Source organism: Pseudopodoces humilis, chromosome 8 (assembly GCF_049639895.1).
Source record: "Pseudopodoces humilis isolate 2021_Gansu_Grassland_sample_001 chromosome 8, ASM4963989v1, whole genome shotgun sequence".
NCBI lineage: Eukaryota > Metazoa > Chordata > Aves > Passeriformes > Paridae > Pseudopodoces > Pseudopodoces humilis.
In genome coordinates this window covers 25,808,317-25,823,960 of record NC_142207.1, presented here as the reverse complement: position 1 = coordinate 25,823,960, position 15,644 = coordinate 25,808,317, and the positions used below count along the sequence as shown (strand labels likewise).

The 15,644-nt window shown below is 45.1% G+C and overlaps 1 protein-coding gene across 4 annotated transcripts in view; it reads left to right on the top strand.

The window, feature by feature from the left end:
- Positions 1-15,644, top strand: part of KLF7 (KLF transcription factor 7) — a 65,375-nt gene that overhangs the window by 37,342 nt on the left and 12,389 nt on the right. For all 4 annotated transcript variants that reach the window (XR_015773124.1, XR_001331273.2, XM_014249608.2 and 1 more), the window contains one exon: positions 14,366-14,489. Coding sequence is in view for 2 of the 4 variants with exons in the window: in XM_014249608.2 (XP_014105083.1) it covers positions 14,366-14,489 (124 nt within the window). In the remaining 2 variants the exon portion in view is untranslated. The remainder of the gene's footprint in view (positions 1-14,365; positions 14,490-15,644) is intronic.

Genomic DNA, 15,644 nt, shown 5'->3' with positions numbered 1-15,644 from the left:
CTGGATAGAATTGGCAAGTTAACAACAAGAAGCTATGATTTTCATGTCCATTTGTCCAAAAACACTGTCATTTCTAAAGTATTTGAGGTCGCGCCAGGGATGAATTGGAGATGTGTGTGCAGAAATGCTGTTTTAGGCTGAGGTGGGCATGACTGGGAGACCTAAAGTGCTCTGGGCAGGAAAAGCCAGGTGCACTACCTCTCATCTTAAAGGCAGGTGCTGGGTTAGAGGCTTTTCCTAAGCACAGTGTGGGTGTTTGAGTCTGGGTCATATCTGGGCAGGTAGTAGCCGGCAGCCTGGAGGGACCTCTCCTAATCCAGAGCCTGTCTTTCACACCCCATGTGGACACAGTCCCACATACCTACATACCAGCAGCAGCTACTTGGAAGCAGGAGCAGATGAACTACAGGGCTTCATGGAAGCTGACCTAAATACAGCAGAGGTGTCCCTGCTTTTGCATAGGTGGTGGAGATCCCAAATAAAACCATGGGAAGAATGGCATAAGCAGAGCCTGCCTTATAGCAAAAACCATCCGCAGGTAGGGAGACCTGCCTGATGGGGATAGGGAATATGAGACACCTGTTCAGTCCCATGCTCTCTGGCCCAGGTGTCTGTGAGGCTATTTTTGAAATAAGTTCCATTGTCTGACTCAGGTTCCATGTCACCACAGGACTTGCTTTTCAATGCCCAGGATGGTGTTCTGGGCAGTGGTGTGAGGCACAGGGTACATCTCCAGCCATCCAGTGGTTGTGTCCACCATTGTCAGCATATAGTGCCTGGCTTGGTGGGTTTGTGGGAGTGTGATGTAATTGATATGCCAGGCCTCTCATATTTCAGCCATTGTCCCCTTATCACAAAGGCTTTATGCTTGGCCTGCTTGATTGCAGCACATGTTTCACAGTTATGGATAACCTGGAAGACACTGGCTGTGGTTAAGTCCACCCCTAGATCATGAGCCCATCACGTTGCATCTCTTCCCTGATGACCTGAGCTGTCATGGACCCGCCATGCCAAAAAAAAATTCACCTTTATGTTGCCAGTCCAGATCCATCTGAGACACTTTCATCTTAGCAGCCTGATCCACCTGTTCGTGTTCTTCAGTAGCCTGGTTCTTGGGTATGTGGGCATCTCCAAGGTGTACTTTTACAGCCAGCTTCTCTACCTGTGGCAATGTCTTGCCACAATTCAGCAGCCTACGTGGGTTTATCTCTGCACTGCCAATTAGTCTAGCCAGTCCCACAGAACATTTGACAGGAACAAAGGCATTAATATTCCTTGGCTACAAGTCATAGTCCATATTATTAATTCATTAACAATTATTCAATTTTTTGGTTAAATTATTTCCTCCTTTTGCTCAGTCTTCTTCGTCTTTTGAGTTCTTGAATCAGTATGCCATGAGTTGATGGGTCATAATCTCCCTCTGCCGAAATTGCCCTTTCCCTAGTTTGATGAGCTGGCATTGTTTTTCCCTTGTAATCTGTTTTTATCTTGGTTGTTTTGTCAATTGTCTTTGGTTCCTCAGTTTAGAAGTGCTCTTTCATGTGGAAGTGGTAGAAAAGCCTCATGGTCCTGGGTGGCAGGCTGGTTTTTTCCTCCACCCTGTAGAATTATTTGAATCACCTCAAGGTGCTCTTTTCCCAGCAGTCTGTCCCTACTGAAGATGAGGACATCCATCACCTTCCCTGACCCTGAAGTTTCTTCAACATTTCTCCAGATACAGAAGGCAATACAAGCCATCCTGAGCAGCCCCACAGGTTGCCAAGCTGTACGGAGCAACCAGGTCATGTCAAAGGGCAAGGTGGCTCCAAAACTGGCACAAAGGGTGGGACATGCTAGAGGCTGCACTCTCTGGGACAGTGGGTGATTGCTTCAGTCACTCAGGAGCGATGTCCAGCCTCTCCCTGACCTGGTCCTGGGAATTGCAAAGGCCGGTGGTGCTGGTCCTTTCAGCAGTCATGCTCTTGGTGACAACAGGCGGTTTCTTTGCACCCTCGGGAATGATGTCCATCCTGAACCTTACCCAGTCTTTGGGATTGCAAGGGTCGAGGCTGCTGGTCCATTCTTCGGCCGTATACGTGGCAGCGATGAAGGACAGAGACAGCCTGTGGAGCACTATGGTCAGGAAGACCAACAGGATGAGCCTCATTCTGGTCTTTTGCAAGGATGACATCTTAACACGTGCGCTGCCTTGGCCTGCCATGCTGGTCGGAGTTCAGGCTGGGATGTTCCGGGCTGAGCAGCTGCACAGTTTCTCTGTTCGTGCACGTGTTGGCAATGTGACATCATGGGCTGCTGTCGCACAGGGCTCTGTGATGTCACGACATGTTTTCTGTCTTGCCAACAGGCAATGAAGGCCAAAATGGAGCTGGGAAGGACCTGGGTAGATGGATTTTGAAGCCTGTCCCACTGCTATGCCTGCTGGCAGGTGCTGAGCCCAGCAGTGGAGTGGCACTGTGTCCCACAGGATTTGCACTGAGCTGTGCCCAGACTCCATCCAAGCTGCATTCAGTGCTGTGCCCCAGCTGGGCACCATGATATGTTTCCACACAAAATCCTCTTGAGGGCAAAGTGACAACCCATGTTAAGAGGAAAGCAAAAAATTCATGCATTTTGACAAAAGATCTTAACCCCTCTTGAGCAGGGTCTTGGACAAACTGACCTGTAAAAGGAATAACAGATCATTCTCAACATACCGTTGCCTTTCACATGTGTTTAATAACCTTTTACCACCACAGTGTCAGTTGAATACAGTCTACCATATAAAATTTCAAAGGGACTTACTCCCTTCATAACACGTGCAGTGATTCAGATTCTCACTAAAGCAATAGGCGACATATCTACACTCACCTTTGTGGATTTGCCACCCAGCACCCCTTTCTGCACAGAACTGTAAATAAATACATCAACTTTGTGTGTGGATCAACTTCTTGCGCAGTGGGTGAAGCCACCTGTTTCAAGACAATGACTGCAGAGCCAAAATCTTTCCACTGGTCAGCTTTAGACATGATAAGAAGGCTTAATAAGAATCAAAGTCTTTAAAACACTGCAGGCTGGTTTGCAATCCCAGAAGTACCCATTTGCAGATAGGCACACAAATGTTGTGTTAGGTAGATTTGTTCCTGAAGATGTCTGGCTTTCAAAACTCAGAACTGAAAATTGTGGCTGCAAAAACTGAATGCTGAGAAAAACATTTGCAGGCATGCTAGCTAAGCTAATGATTGCAAACATGAGTTAGAAGATAAAAGCTGATGCCCAGCTGAGTTCTGAAAGAAAGGTGTACTCAACTGTATGGTCCTGCACATTTGGGGACTTAGCAAGGATTTATTCCTTCCTCCTGTACATCTGGACACACAGAGAGATCTTAATAGTTTACTTAATATAAACTTCCATTTGTACATCTTGTTGGTCACCTGTAAAGTTTGCAAAGCCTCTCCTTCTTCAGAGTGAAATTTTCCACATTTGTGTTTTTTTCCAGTATGGTGGTTGTTTGTTATTTTAGAAATTGGAGTATGTGTGTTGGATAGAGGCAGGGAGAAAAGAACTCTGTGCAGTGTAACAATTTTAGCTAAAAACTTGGCCCATGTAGTTGAAAATAATAGAAGACTTCTATCTGTGAATATCTGGGTAAAAATTAACTTGCATAGATTAAGCTATGCTCAGTTGTAAACTGACTTCCATATGAGTGATATTTTATCATTATTTCTTTGTGAGACCTGTAGAATCCCAAAGGTGATTTTTTCTTGGGCTTTGTTTGGCTTTGAATGTGTGTTAGTAAACATGTTTCATACAGAAAATCTCTTTATTTTTTATTTTTTCTCCCTGAAGACACAGTGTTACCCAGCAATGGAATGTTGTAACACATTTGTGTTCTCCTTTGGTTACTTACACTCACCTGGCAGCATGAATGATGTGGGTGGTTTCCAGCTGGTTGCATGTAACCCCTGTAGAGCTAAGGACAGGTAATCCTTTGTTTCCTTTTTGGAAAAAGATTCCTTCTTTCCCGAATCCAGGTGGGGAAGCTTCCTAGCTGGTAAAATTATCTTTACTTGTTGCCTTGTGCTTTTGAGATTAGTCTGCCTGGTTCACCAAGGGTTGCCCAGCAGCATTGCCAAGGCCTTTTTACTGAGCCCTGCTCAGTGTGGAGCATCAAGGTGCTCGTGTGCTGCTGGGTGCAGCCTGCCAGCTGTGCCCAAGGACAGAGAAAGCACCAGGAAGGGTGAGATCTCCTTCAAACGTGCCTGCCAGCATGGAGGTAGCTCTGCCTTGGCACCAGGACAGACTTCTTGCCTTCTTCTGACAAGAGAACTTGCCAGTGTATTCTTTAAGCCCAAGCACATGATTTCCCTTTTGCATCTATCCCCAAATCAAATTCAGTGTCTGAATGATTGAGATCCTGGATCTTTTTCCATTTTTGTTGTTGACAAAAATGGGAAATCAGAAGGAATGTATTCATTCTGAACCTCCTGTATACGAGGTTCTTTCCCCCTCGTATTTTATTCCTATGCTGACTCTGCCAGTCTGCATTATTTTTTTGGTAATTTTTTTTATGATTTTCTAGTGACTAAAGGGAGAAGATGGTAAATGCTGAAAAACATGAGCACTCTAATAGTTTGAATAAGCAAACCTCACATTCATTAGCAAAAATATGGAGCAAAACCATTTAAAATGTTAGGATCTGGAAAAGGGGAGTCTGTTCTCTTAATTTTTTTTGTAATTTCTGAACACGGTCTGTGATATATGCATCTCATATTTTTCGTGGCCTATTTGCCTTTATATATAGTCTGGAATTTCTCAGAAACTCTTGACCTAAACTGCAGGTTTCCAAGGGACACATCTTTCTTACACTGCTCTGGATTATGTAAATAAGCACCATGTCCCTTAAAGGCTATCTCATTGTCTGCCCTCTAAGATACCTTACAAAAAATAAAAGGAAGAGAACATGTTTCAGAGTGCTGGAAAAATCTGACCCAGTGAGCTGCTGAATTTTCCTTTATCATTTGTTCCTTCTGCTGCTGCTACGTTGCTTTGCATCTTTGAGCTTGCAGAGCTCTACAGAATCTGAAACTAGACGCCCTTATTAAAGGACATTTTTTAAAATTTCTTGCTGCTCCTCTGGGGACCGAAGTAATGGCAGCTTGAAGCAGCAGAGAATGTGTAATTAGGGCAAACAGCGATGCCTCGCCTGATCGGGAGAAACAGGAGGAGAGGAGGGGAAGCGCAACAGCCTGGCGTGCACAGGCTGTTACTAGGAGACCCCGGCACGAAATGCATGAGATGCGGGGTGCTAATGGGCCGGCCCCGCCGCCTGGGTACCAGCCCGACCTGCTGCACAGCTGCTTCAGCCTGCCCGTTGCCAAGCAACTTTCCTTTCCTTTCCTTTCCTTTCCTTTCCTTTCCTTTCCTTTCCTTTCCTTTCCTTTCCTTTCCTTTCCTTTCCTTTCCTTTCCTTTCCTTTCCTTTCCTTTCCTTTCCTTTCCTTTCCTTTCCTTTCCTTCCCTTCCCTTCCCTTCCCTTCCCTTCCCTTCCCTTCCCTTCCCTTCCCTTCCCTTCCCTTCCCTTCCCTTCCCTTCCCTTCCCTTCCCTTCCCTTCCCTTCCCTTCCCTTCCCTTCCCTTCCCTTCCCTTCCCTTCCCTTCCCTTCCCTTCCCTTCCCTTCCCCTCCCTTCCCTTCCCTTCCCCTCCCTTCCCTTCCCCCCCCTTCCCTTCCCTTTCCCTCCCCTCCCCTTCCCTTCCCTTCCCTTCCCTTCCCTTCCCTTCCCTTCCCTTCCCTTCCCTTCCCTTCCCTTCCCTTCCCTTCCCTTCCCTTCCCTTCCCTTCCCTTCCCTCTCTTTTTCCTTTTCCTCTCTCCCCTCCACACTCCCTAGTTCTGGAGCCTTTCTTGGGTAGTTTTGCTGCTGGTGTTGCTGCTGGGTGCTTGCCTGTCCCTACTGCTCTACTACTGTCCCCAGGGCCCGGCCCAGGGGAGGGTGTGCCGGCAATTAATGGGGCAGAAGCTGGGCTTGTATGCTCAGGCTGGCACCAGCATCTGTCCCCCAGCCCTGCTCCACACCAGCCAGGAGCTTCCTTCAAAGAGGAGCTGTGGAGAGGGGTTTGAACGGGGAGCACATTGCAAAGGCTTTATCCCTCTCAATGGGAGCCTTGCACAGACCCAAAGAGATAAAGCCAGGCGTTCCTCCCCTCCTTCAGGGCTCAGTATGGATGGCAGTGTGTGCTTGTTAAATGCAGCCTCTTGAGTAGAAAATGGAACATTTCCATTTCTTTGAATGTTGCTACATGCTTTGCTTTTCTCTGCTTTTCAGCTAGGCAAGTGGGCTTTGTGGATGTGTGTTAGGTGCTTTCGTATTCGTAAGACATAATGCTGCAAAAATTGGTTTCTTTTTGTGTCTTGAATGGATACATGCTGAAGACTGCTGCTGGCTTGGTAGACAAGCCTTGGCAAGGCCCTTAGGAACTAATCCGGAGCTTTGAAGTTTGTAGAAAGACTGATTGGACATTGGGTCTGATTCTTAACCTCTTTTCCCCCATATCTAATATAGATATGATCAGAGTCACCTCTCTATAAGGGCACTGCTGACCTTTTTGGATGAAAGGAGCTGTACATCATTCATGGAAATGTACTGCTTTTACACTTGATCATCCCTGCCCTTCTAAAAATAGGTACAACCTTCTCACATTGTGTATTTCACAATCCTGTCACATTCCTCTTCTGCCCCATACTGTCTTCTGCCAGCTTTTCTCTTGTGCTTTGTCACCCTTTCAAAGGCTTTTCCATTTTTCCAGCAGGTGGCAAAGCTGAATAAAATGCCAATTTTAATTTTTTTCTTCAATTTTTTTTTGCATAGAAAACATTGGTGGGCCAGTTAAGCACTGACCATTGACCCCTCCGTTGCATTCCTTTTAAATAATAAAAATATTAATTAGGCTTTCTATTCTCCAACAAAAATCAATTAGGAGTATATTGAGGAATGAAAGACTCAGAAAAGTATCTGAAATTGATTTTTGTAATTAGTTTTACTGGTTGATGGGTTGCACGCACATACGCTTGGATATTAGCATTGATCTCCAGAGGATGTGTGTATTAAATAGCCTGCTCTTCCTTTTTGCTAAAGAAATGAACTTATTAATCTTAAAAAGAGGCTGATGTTGTTGTGCTCTGGACTGCAGCTGCTCACCAGCTTTTTTGTAACCTCAACAGCAGAGCCGCTGCCTGAGCCATGTCATGGTAACGTGCTGAATCTGGTGTGAAAGTGGGAAGCGGGTCTGGAGTAGCTCCTCTTCTGTGTCTCACATTTGACAAAGTGTGTATGTGTAATGAGGGAAGACAGGCACTGGTGTTAAGGAGAATTAAATCTCATATAGCATTTTACATAGGAAGAGAGGAGTGACCAGTAACATTTTCTGTTGCGCCATGTGCTGTGTGCTGATGTTCGGCTAATTAAAAGAATTATGGCTTGGCTTCATTGGTATGCCATGTATGTAGCTTGTAAAGCTCTCAGGGACCCTTGGAGATGAAGAGTGCTACATAAATATAAAATATTGGTAATGGGAAGTTCCACATTAGATGTCTCATTGTGCTGAGGCAGATTTTCATCATAAACTGCAGAGCAGCTAGGAATGCCTGCCTGGCATTTCTCTGCAAGGTGCTCTGGGGGGCTGCTTCTCCCCCAAAACCACACCAGCTTCTGGCACTTCGGAGCGACTCGTGTCTGCAGCAGCAGCATCCCCACAGGCACTGGCCTCTGAAGGATGCCTGGGTTCCTCCTGCAGTGACACTGCTGCTCCTGCAACGGCATGGTCCCGCTCACCAGCCCAGGAACAGTAGATCCCAAAAGGATTTCTCAGGAAGGGTAGCAAGAAAAATCATTAAAACACTCTTAGGCTAGCAAGGAAAGTTATTGAAACACTCTTAAAAAGCACTACTTGATTCTTCACACATTTCTTCACACAGCTCAGACCCCCAGAGCTTCCTTATAGGAAAAATACAAGCAAGAAATCTTGCATTGAATTCTTTTTTTCAGTTGTAATTTTACAGTTTGTCTAGTTTTCTGGGAACATCAGTCTTGAAACAAGTATTGCTGAAACTATCTTTCAATACATATTTTTAGACATTGAGACTTTTAGATCAAGTTTCATTTTAAATGGTTTTTAAGTTACAGATTATAAAAAGGAAGGAAATATTTGTGTTTCAGTCAACTTCTTGGATTTTGAAACTATGTATAAAAAAATCTCTGTGGATTAGAACACATGCTAAGTTTTTTCTGTTGTTTTCTTAAGCACACTTTCACATGCTAGCTTTGTGTAGCTGTGTAATATTAAGCAGCTCTTCAAACACAGTGCAGCGAATGTCTGCTTTGAATGACCTTCAAAATATGCATAAAGGCAGAATTTGGGGGTTTCCCCTCAGTTTCTTTAAACATTTTTGGCTAAATCACAAAGGCGTGTCAAGGGACTAAAGGAGTCCCATGACACTACCACATTTTAGCACGGAGAAGTATCAGCAAGGATTTTTACTGTGATTCTCCTCTGAAGCCTCACTGCAGGACTGGGAGCCTAAACTACTTGATTGTTTTTTAAGTGCCCTGCAGGAGAGTGCCGGGGTAAGGAAATAGATATGGATGGATGGATGGATGGATGGATGGATGGATGGATGGATGGATGGATGGATGGATGATCATAATATCTTTGCTTTCAATTCCATAAAGATACAGGGTGAAACTTGAGCCTAATGAACATTTTTCCAATTACTTGGATGGAGACAGGGTTTCACCCCATCATACTGGAGCTCTGTGATCCTTATTGTACACATCCCAAAATCTGGAGGGATTTCTTCTTAAAATCACTGGTGTTGAAATTTGGGAAATAGAGAGAAAATTTCTTCCTCTGTATTTCAAAATAAATGTTCCTAGCCTGCAGGGCTGCAAAGAGAGGTTTAAAACCATTGCCCTAGGATATCTTCAGAGCAGAAGGCAAATTATATCTGAATATTATTGTTTCCTTCTTTAAAATCTCATTATTTCTGTAGAAGAGTGCACTCGTGGCTTTTTAACCCTTGGTATTGACAGTAAATAATCCAACTATAAGAAGCATAATGTGCACATTGTGTGCTGTGGTTTTGTGATCGTGTCCTCAGCTGATCTTGAGTAGGTACCTCTGTGTCTTGTAACTGTTTCTACTAATCACTCTGCTGAAACAGCCTCTCTGAGATGACATAGAAAACACTGCCTTACTTTTGGATAGAGAAATATGTCTGGGACCTAAAGGATGCCTATGGGAGATAGGTGGCAAGGGCAGGGGGTCTCCGGATCTTGAGAAGAGACAACGTCCCCACGGGTGTGTTTTGTGAGGAAATACTTGTTGTGAAGGTTTGTACAAGAGTTTACAATTTAAATATGTGTTGGAGCAAAAACCTCATGTTCTCTGGTTTGTGCCTGGAGAGCAAAGATGCAGGTGCATGCAGCTGAGCTGCTTGCCTGGCCCCCTGCACCATCAAAGTAGAGAAATTCTCCTCCAAGTCCAGTCTGCCTGGGTATGATGTGTCACAGTTCACCCATGCCTTTGCCTCCCCATTAAGTAGAAAAAGAATGCCATAGGTGGTAGTGTCAGATGATGGCTTTCAATATCTAAAACTGCAGGAGACAAAACTCAGCAAGAATGCCCAAGGCTGGAAAATGGAAGGAGAAGTTCCAAAGACCAGTGTGGTGGTCATTACAGAACCAGCTCAGCTTATCATGTGTTGCTGGAAACCTAGTATGTGTTTGCCACAGAAGTGTAAATGGGATTGTGTGCTTGGCTTTTTCATATTTCAAATGATAAATTTTTGGCTTTCAAGAGAAAGCTGTACCAATCATTTGTTTATTTTTGTAACTAGATGCCTAATATTTAGTCTTGTATTCTTCTTAGTGACAAAAGGATTAGTGACCCGATTTCAGGGCTACTGGTGGATTTTTTGGTATGACTTATAATTTTAGCTTCACTATTGCATGTTTTCCATAAATTTTCAAAGGTCTTTGTCCTCCAGTTACCAGATTGGACCAGGCTGGATGAATATAGAGGATGGAGGGCCAGACTGTACTGAAATGTGCTTTGCGGGTATTTTTAGAGGAAGAGCTCAGTTGGGTCAGGTGCCATAAACAGAAGTGGAACAGAGAGCCTACTCCCCAAGCATCCCAGTATAAAATGTGCTCTGGGAACATGAAAAGGTTAAAATGAGGTATGGACCACAGGACAGAGCCATAGTGAAGAGAGGCTGCTTCACAGAAGCATGCAGTAACGATGGCCTGAAACCCTAAAGTACATCTGAAGGGCTAACAGCATTTCTATAGAACTGTTTTGGTGATACAGCCCTTCTAGACCAGTAGGTTTCAGCACATGGCTCTGTGCACAAGCAGGTGTGTACAGGCTGCTTCTCCAGGGTCCTCATCAGGCAACTCAGATGTTTGATGTGTTTCCTGCTGATCAAGTGACCCGTTTTTGATGAGGCTTTGGTTGCTCCCATTCACTGTGCTTTGGGTCAGCCTGGCCAGAGTGTAGACATGGGGTTTTTTTCCTGTCCCAGGAACTGCTGTGTGAGTGCACAGCTAGCATGCATCACCTGCGGCCTGGCTCAGGCCACAGTACAAGGCTGTGGCCAGCCAGAAATAACACCCTTCCAATGCACAGTGTGGATGTTGGGTCCTGTGCACCCACTGTCTCACTGCAGCTCTCCTTCACTGTGCTGAACTGCTCCCTGATGCACATGCTGCCCACAGAAACTACAGGTCAGTAAACCCGGAATCACTGGGTAGTGTCTCTGACTCCCAGGGGAAAAAGTAGAAACAGCTGAAAGCCAGTATTCTATGTTGCTTACAGATTTTCCATAAGCAAATTATACATTTTTTTCAACACAAGTGCTCATCTGGGAAAATTGCATCATTCACTGCTTGAATGTGTCTGCACTGCTTCCAGGTGCGTTTATGGATGTGTGGAATCTGAACCAGCCCCATGGCCTGGAGTAAGTTCTGAACTGAAAGAACTGAGAATTTAACATGTTCCTAGGTATTGGCTTCTTTTTGGATGAGGACTGGCTCCTCCATTGAGTGTGTTTGTATAAATGTGGATTTATGGATTTGTTTAAGGACTGCTCACACCCTTGTATTGAATAAAGGTGACTTAAGGAGTAGGGCCTCCTTCCAGGGTGTGGCTTGCAGGCACAAGTTTTAAGCGTAGTTTTTAATTTGAGAAATTAGAAAAAGAGTCAGTGTGGCACAACTCCGTGATGTTCCTATTTTTAATTGGATTTTGCAGCTCATAATTAATTTCTTAAAAAGAGGGAGATCCTGGCCCTGTAGAAGTGAGTAGGAGTTTTGCCATTGCTTTCAGCAGAGGAAGATTTCATCATGTATCTTTTTAGTCTCACTAATCCTCTGAATAAGAGAAGAGCAGCCTAACACATGGAAAGGATCCTTCCCGTTTTTCCTCCCCGCTACTGCCAGCAGGGAGGTAGGAGGATCCTCCCCTCTTTTTCATTCGCATGCTTTCTACATATGTGCACCTTGGCAAGATACACTTCCATTTCAACTTCATGTAAGGTGAAAGCAGCCATTAAAGGAGCAGTTTGTTCTTAGTCTTCACATACAGAGAGAGGCAGGTGTCTCTCCTCCTTCCCTCCTGTGTTTTTGAGTAGCTGCAGGAAGGCAGGAAATCTAACCTCTTTGAGGTCTCTGGGTCAAGGAGCCGTCTGACATGGCTTTAAAGGTCACCTTGCTCCTTTGCATTTACCTTGTGCGCTGGGAGCACAGATGGCAGCATGCAGTCTGGAGCACTGAGAGGTACTGTCTGACATTTTGCTGAATAGGGCTTGGGTTACAAAGGAAAAACAAAACTCAGCTCAGGGCTGTGCAAGGCCAGAGCCAGAACCTTAGGAGAGGAGCCCCTGCAGCAAGTTACCGAGATATGTGTCATTCTGTGGGTTTACCAGTAAGCGTGCTTGGCTTTTCTGTCTCTTGTAACCTATGTACAGCATATTCAAAGCTCTTGGCAAATTTTAACAAGCCAAACTCCACTACAATTCTAGTAGCCTATATAGTTTCACAGAAAGCCCAGGATGCTTTTCTTTCACCCTTCTGCGTTGTAGATGACTGTATCCTACAGATTGGCTGAGCAGTTGTCTTCTGCATTTGCTTTGCAGCACGTGTGGCAAGAGTACTGCAAGGCAGTTTCTCTGCCTGGCTGTCTCCACTCTAAGGTAGGCACTAGAGAGCGTCAGAGAACCAAGGAACCGTTTTATCATTGAGGCTTGTTTACTCACAACTTTTTAAAATAATGCATGAACTGTTCAGACAAAACTGGTGCTCCATCACAGGCACAGGACCAGGCATGGGAAATCCCATTTTTCTGAGGAGAGCAGATGCTGTTTGCCAGGTAGGGTGTAAAGAGCTGGGGGGAGACTGCTGCAACTGCAGCTCCAGTGCATGGAGCCAGCACTGGTGACAGTGTTTGAGGTACAGTTGAGTAACCAGCCCAGAAACAAGACCAGTGCCTTGCTCACTAAGAAGAAGATTCTAACTTCTTATTTTCCTGAAGAAATCCTGTTCGAAGAATAAAGGAACAAGAGGTGAGTCTGCAGAGATGACCAAGCAGGCACATTCTAAGTGGGGTAGTGTTATTGGCTCAGTCCATTGTCCTGTTGGACATTTTCCCATGGGGGACTGTGACTTGCACCAGGGTCATCCAGGCTGGCCTTTCTTCATTCAGGCCCTGTGGGATAAATGGATATTTTGGTGTAGTCTTGCCAGCTGCTGCCCCCTCTTCTCAACTTCATTCCAATGAATACTTTAATTGAACTACTAAGCCAAAGAAACTGCTCAGAGGCCAGTAAAATGGCTCAACTTCAGTTAAGGTCTCAGCCCATTCTGCTGTTCTGTCTGGGGCAGCAGAGCTGCCTGTGCAACAAGAAGTCTGCAGAAACTCACAAACCAAAGAAAAGCATTTTTTAATGTATTTTTCTGCAATTTTCTTTCCCTTTTCACTTTTCTTGCTCTTTTTGCCACTCCGGTTCATCGTCATGATATACATAGGTCTCCTATAACCAGATCTCACTCTTCTGCTTGCTGAATAGACGTACTAAATATTGCAGTCTGTGTCTCTGCATTGTCTGCTGTGGTCAAGTGATTGTTTCATGTAACTGGCCTAGAGGAGTCTTACAGATTGCAGCCTTGGTGTGGCCTGTGGTGTGTTTTTTAAGATTTCCTTCTTAGCAGTTTTAAGAACAAATAAATAAGTAATAATCTGCTAGGAGCTTGGTAGTGAAAGTGATTTCTTGTCTGAATTTTATCTCAACTGACTGCATGGGGAAGAGTGACATGGAGTTGATATAGGAGGAGATGCACTGGAGCATTTGTTGTTGGGGGGAGATGTTAAATTTGAATGCACACCAATGCATTGAGTAAGGAATAGGGAGTCATGACTTGGGATTCTTCATCAGAAGATGTTAATGACTCCACAAATGTTACACCATGTCAGACTTTGATCTACAGGGACTGATGTGCACTAGAAGATAGTTAGATATGAAAATCTGTCGTAGAATATCCTGAGTTGGAAGGGACCCTCAAGAATTATTGAGTCCAACTCCTACCAGCAGACTAGAATCTCTCCTGTCTTACCACTACATCATTTCGCCTTCAGTGGTATTGTTAATATTTTGGGGCAGAATAACAGCTGATGAAGGTGTAGTAGGACTGAAGGACCAGCCGATTCAAAGAAATAAAAATGTATCCTCTCATACTGGATGACCTGCCACATAATTTCTTGGTTCCAAGAGTAAATTTTGTTGTGAGAAGCAAGTAAAAAAGGTATAGTCCTTGGGAACAGCAGGCATGAATGTTTGAGGGGAACAGATGTGAGGCTGGCCACACAAAGGGTAAATAGAGTCAGGGTAAAGCGTATGATGCAGTAGTGGTGGTCAGTCAGGGGTGGTGCACACCTGTACCGTGTTCAGGTGTTAATACAGTCACTCAGGTACCACAGTAATACGTCTGCCAAGGATAGAGTGAGATGAAAAGCTGTTTGAAAATCAAGCTTCACCACACAGCTGCTTAGGTATTTGAGAACATTCTTAGGGCTTCTTCAAAGGCCAGTTGGCTGGTTTTGTCAGAAACAAGATAAAAGGTTGTGCGAGAATTTTAGCTGTGGTAAAATCTGGACTGGAACTATCCTCAGTACAATACATCACAAGCCCTAAATTATTTTCATCCCACACTGACCATGAATTGTGTGATGGGCTAAACTAACCAAATGGGTTAGAAGCAGGGTGGGAAGACACGGGGCTTTCAAGTTGAGTGCTCAGTAATGCTGCTGCCATGCTGACTGTTCTCTCCTCCCCTCTGCAGGTGAGAAGCCTTACAAGTGCTCGTGGGAAGGGTGCGAGTGGCGTTTTGCACGGAGTGACGAGCTCACGAGGCATTACAGAAAGCACACGGGTGCAAAGCCCTTTAAATGCAACCATTGTGACAGGTAATGCAGCTCCTAACGTGGCATTCAAGTGTGGACTTTTGTGGCTGGCATGGAGCAGATCAAATACCCAGAGACAAGAGACCTGGCTGCCAGCACAGAGGCCCCTTCTACCCCACTGCCTGGATCTCTGTACCATGGAGAGACCCTCTGCTCAGCCCCTGTCCTCTCTGCCTCAGTGGCCAGGCAGGCTGGCAGATGGGCAATTCTTCCTAAGCAGTCTAAGCTGTTTCCATCCCACAGCACAGCACAGAAATGTGGGATCAGGTGTAGGGCTGACTGAACCCTGCTGGTGTCTGTTGTGGGCACAGGATTCAGTTCATAAGGCAGCTCTTGTTAATACTCTTAAAGCCGAGAAGACATCCAGAGGACCTTAGACCATTTCAGTGATGGACTTCACAAATCATCTCCCCAGTTTTCTGTCTCTTGATCCTGTATAAACCTGCTGTGCTCCCAAAGGCATAAGTCCCTCTATTTGCTCTGCTTCAGGGACTATCCCAAGCACCACGGCTGGCTACCCACATTTTGGCAAGGTGGGCCTCACGAAAACATTGGTGTATGGCAGGAGGAATCACAGTTATGTGGCTGTTGTGCCACAAGTGATCCAAATCTATAGGAAACCTCTGGGGAAACAGTATTTAATTTCTGTAATGATCGTTGTCTTCTCTTAGCACTGAGTCCAAGGCTCCTAAAGAAAAGACAACAAAGAGCACCATTTTCAAAAGCCTAAGAGTGATTTAGACACATTTTACCGTTCGAATTCATGGGGTTGTTTTGTGTAAGACCAGTGATCTCTGCACATTCCTGCTAATTAGTGAATCTTTTCCTACAATTTTAAATCTCACTCTTGACATCTGTTTGAAGTGGGAAATACTCTGCACCTTCATTCCATGAGGGGCCAGATTTGAAAGCCTGACAGGTGTGCAGGGCCGAGGATCCTGAGGAGCCTGGTCCACAGCAGTGCTCTGGGTACGCAGAAGTGAGGTGTGAGCTGAGCACCCAGCAGCTCCCCGGGAGAGCCGCCCTTACGGCCACTCACCACCATTCCATTGTACAGTCCTTGCTGCTTTAGCTGCTTCAATAAATACTGAGCTTCTCTGAAAAATCTGGTCGTCCTCGCTCGGTGCTGAGTGTTTTTGAAAGCTGGGTTCTTTCCAT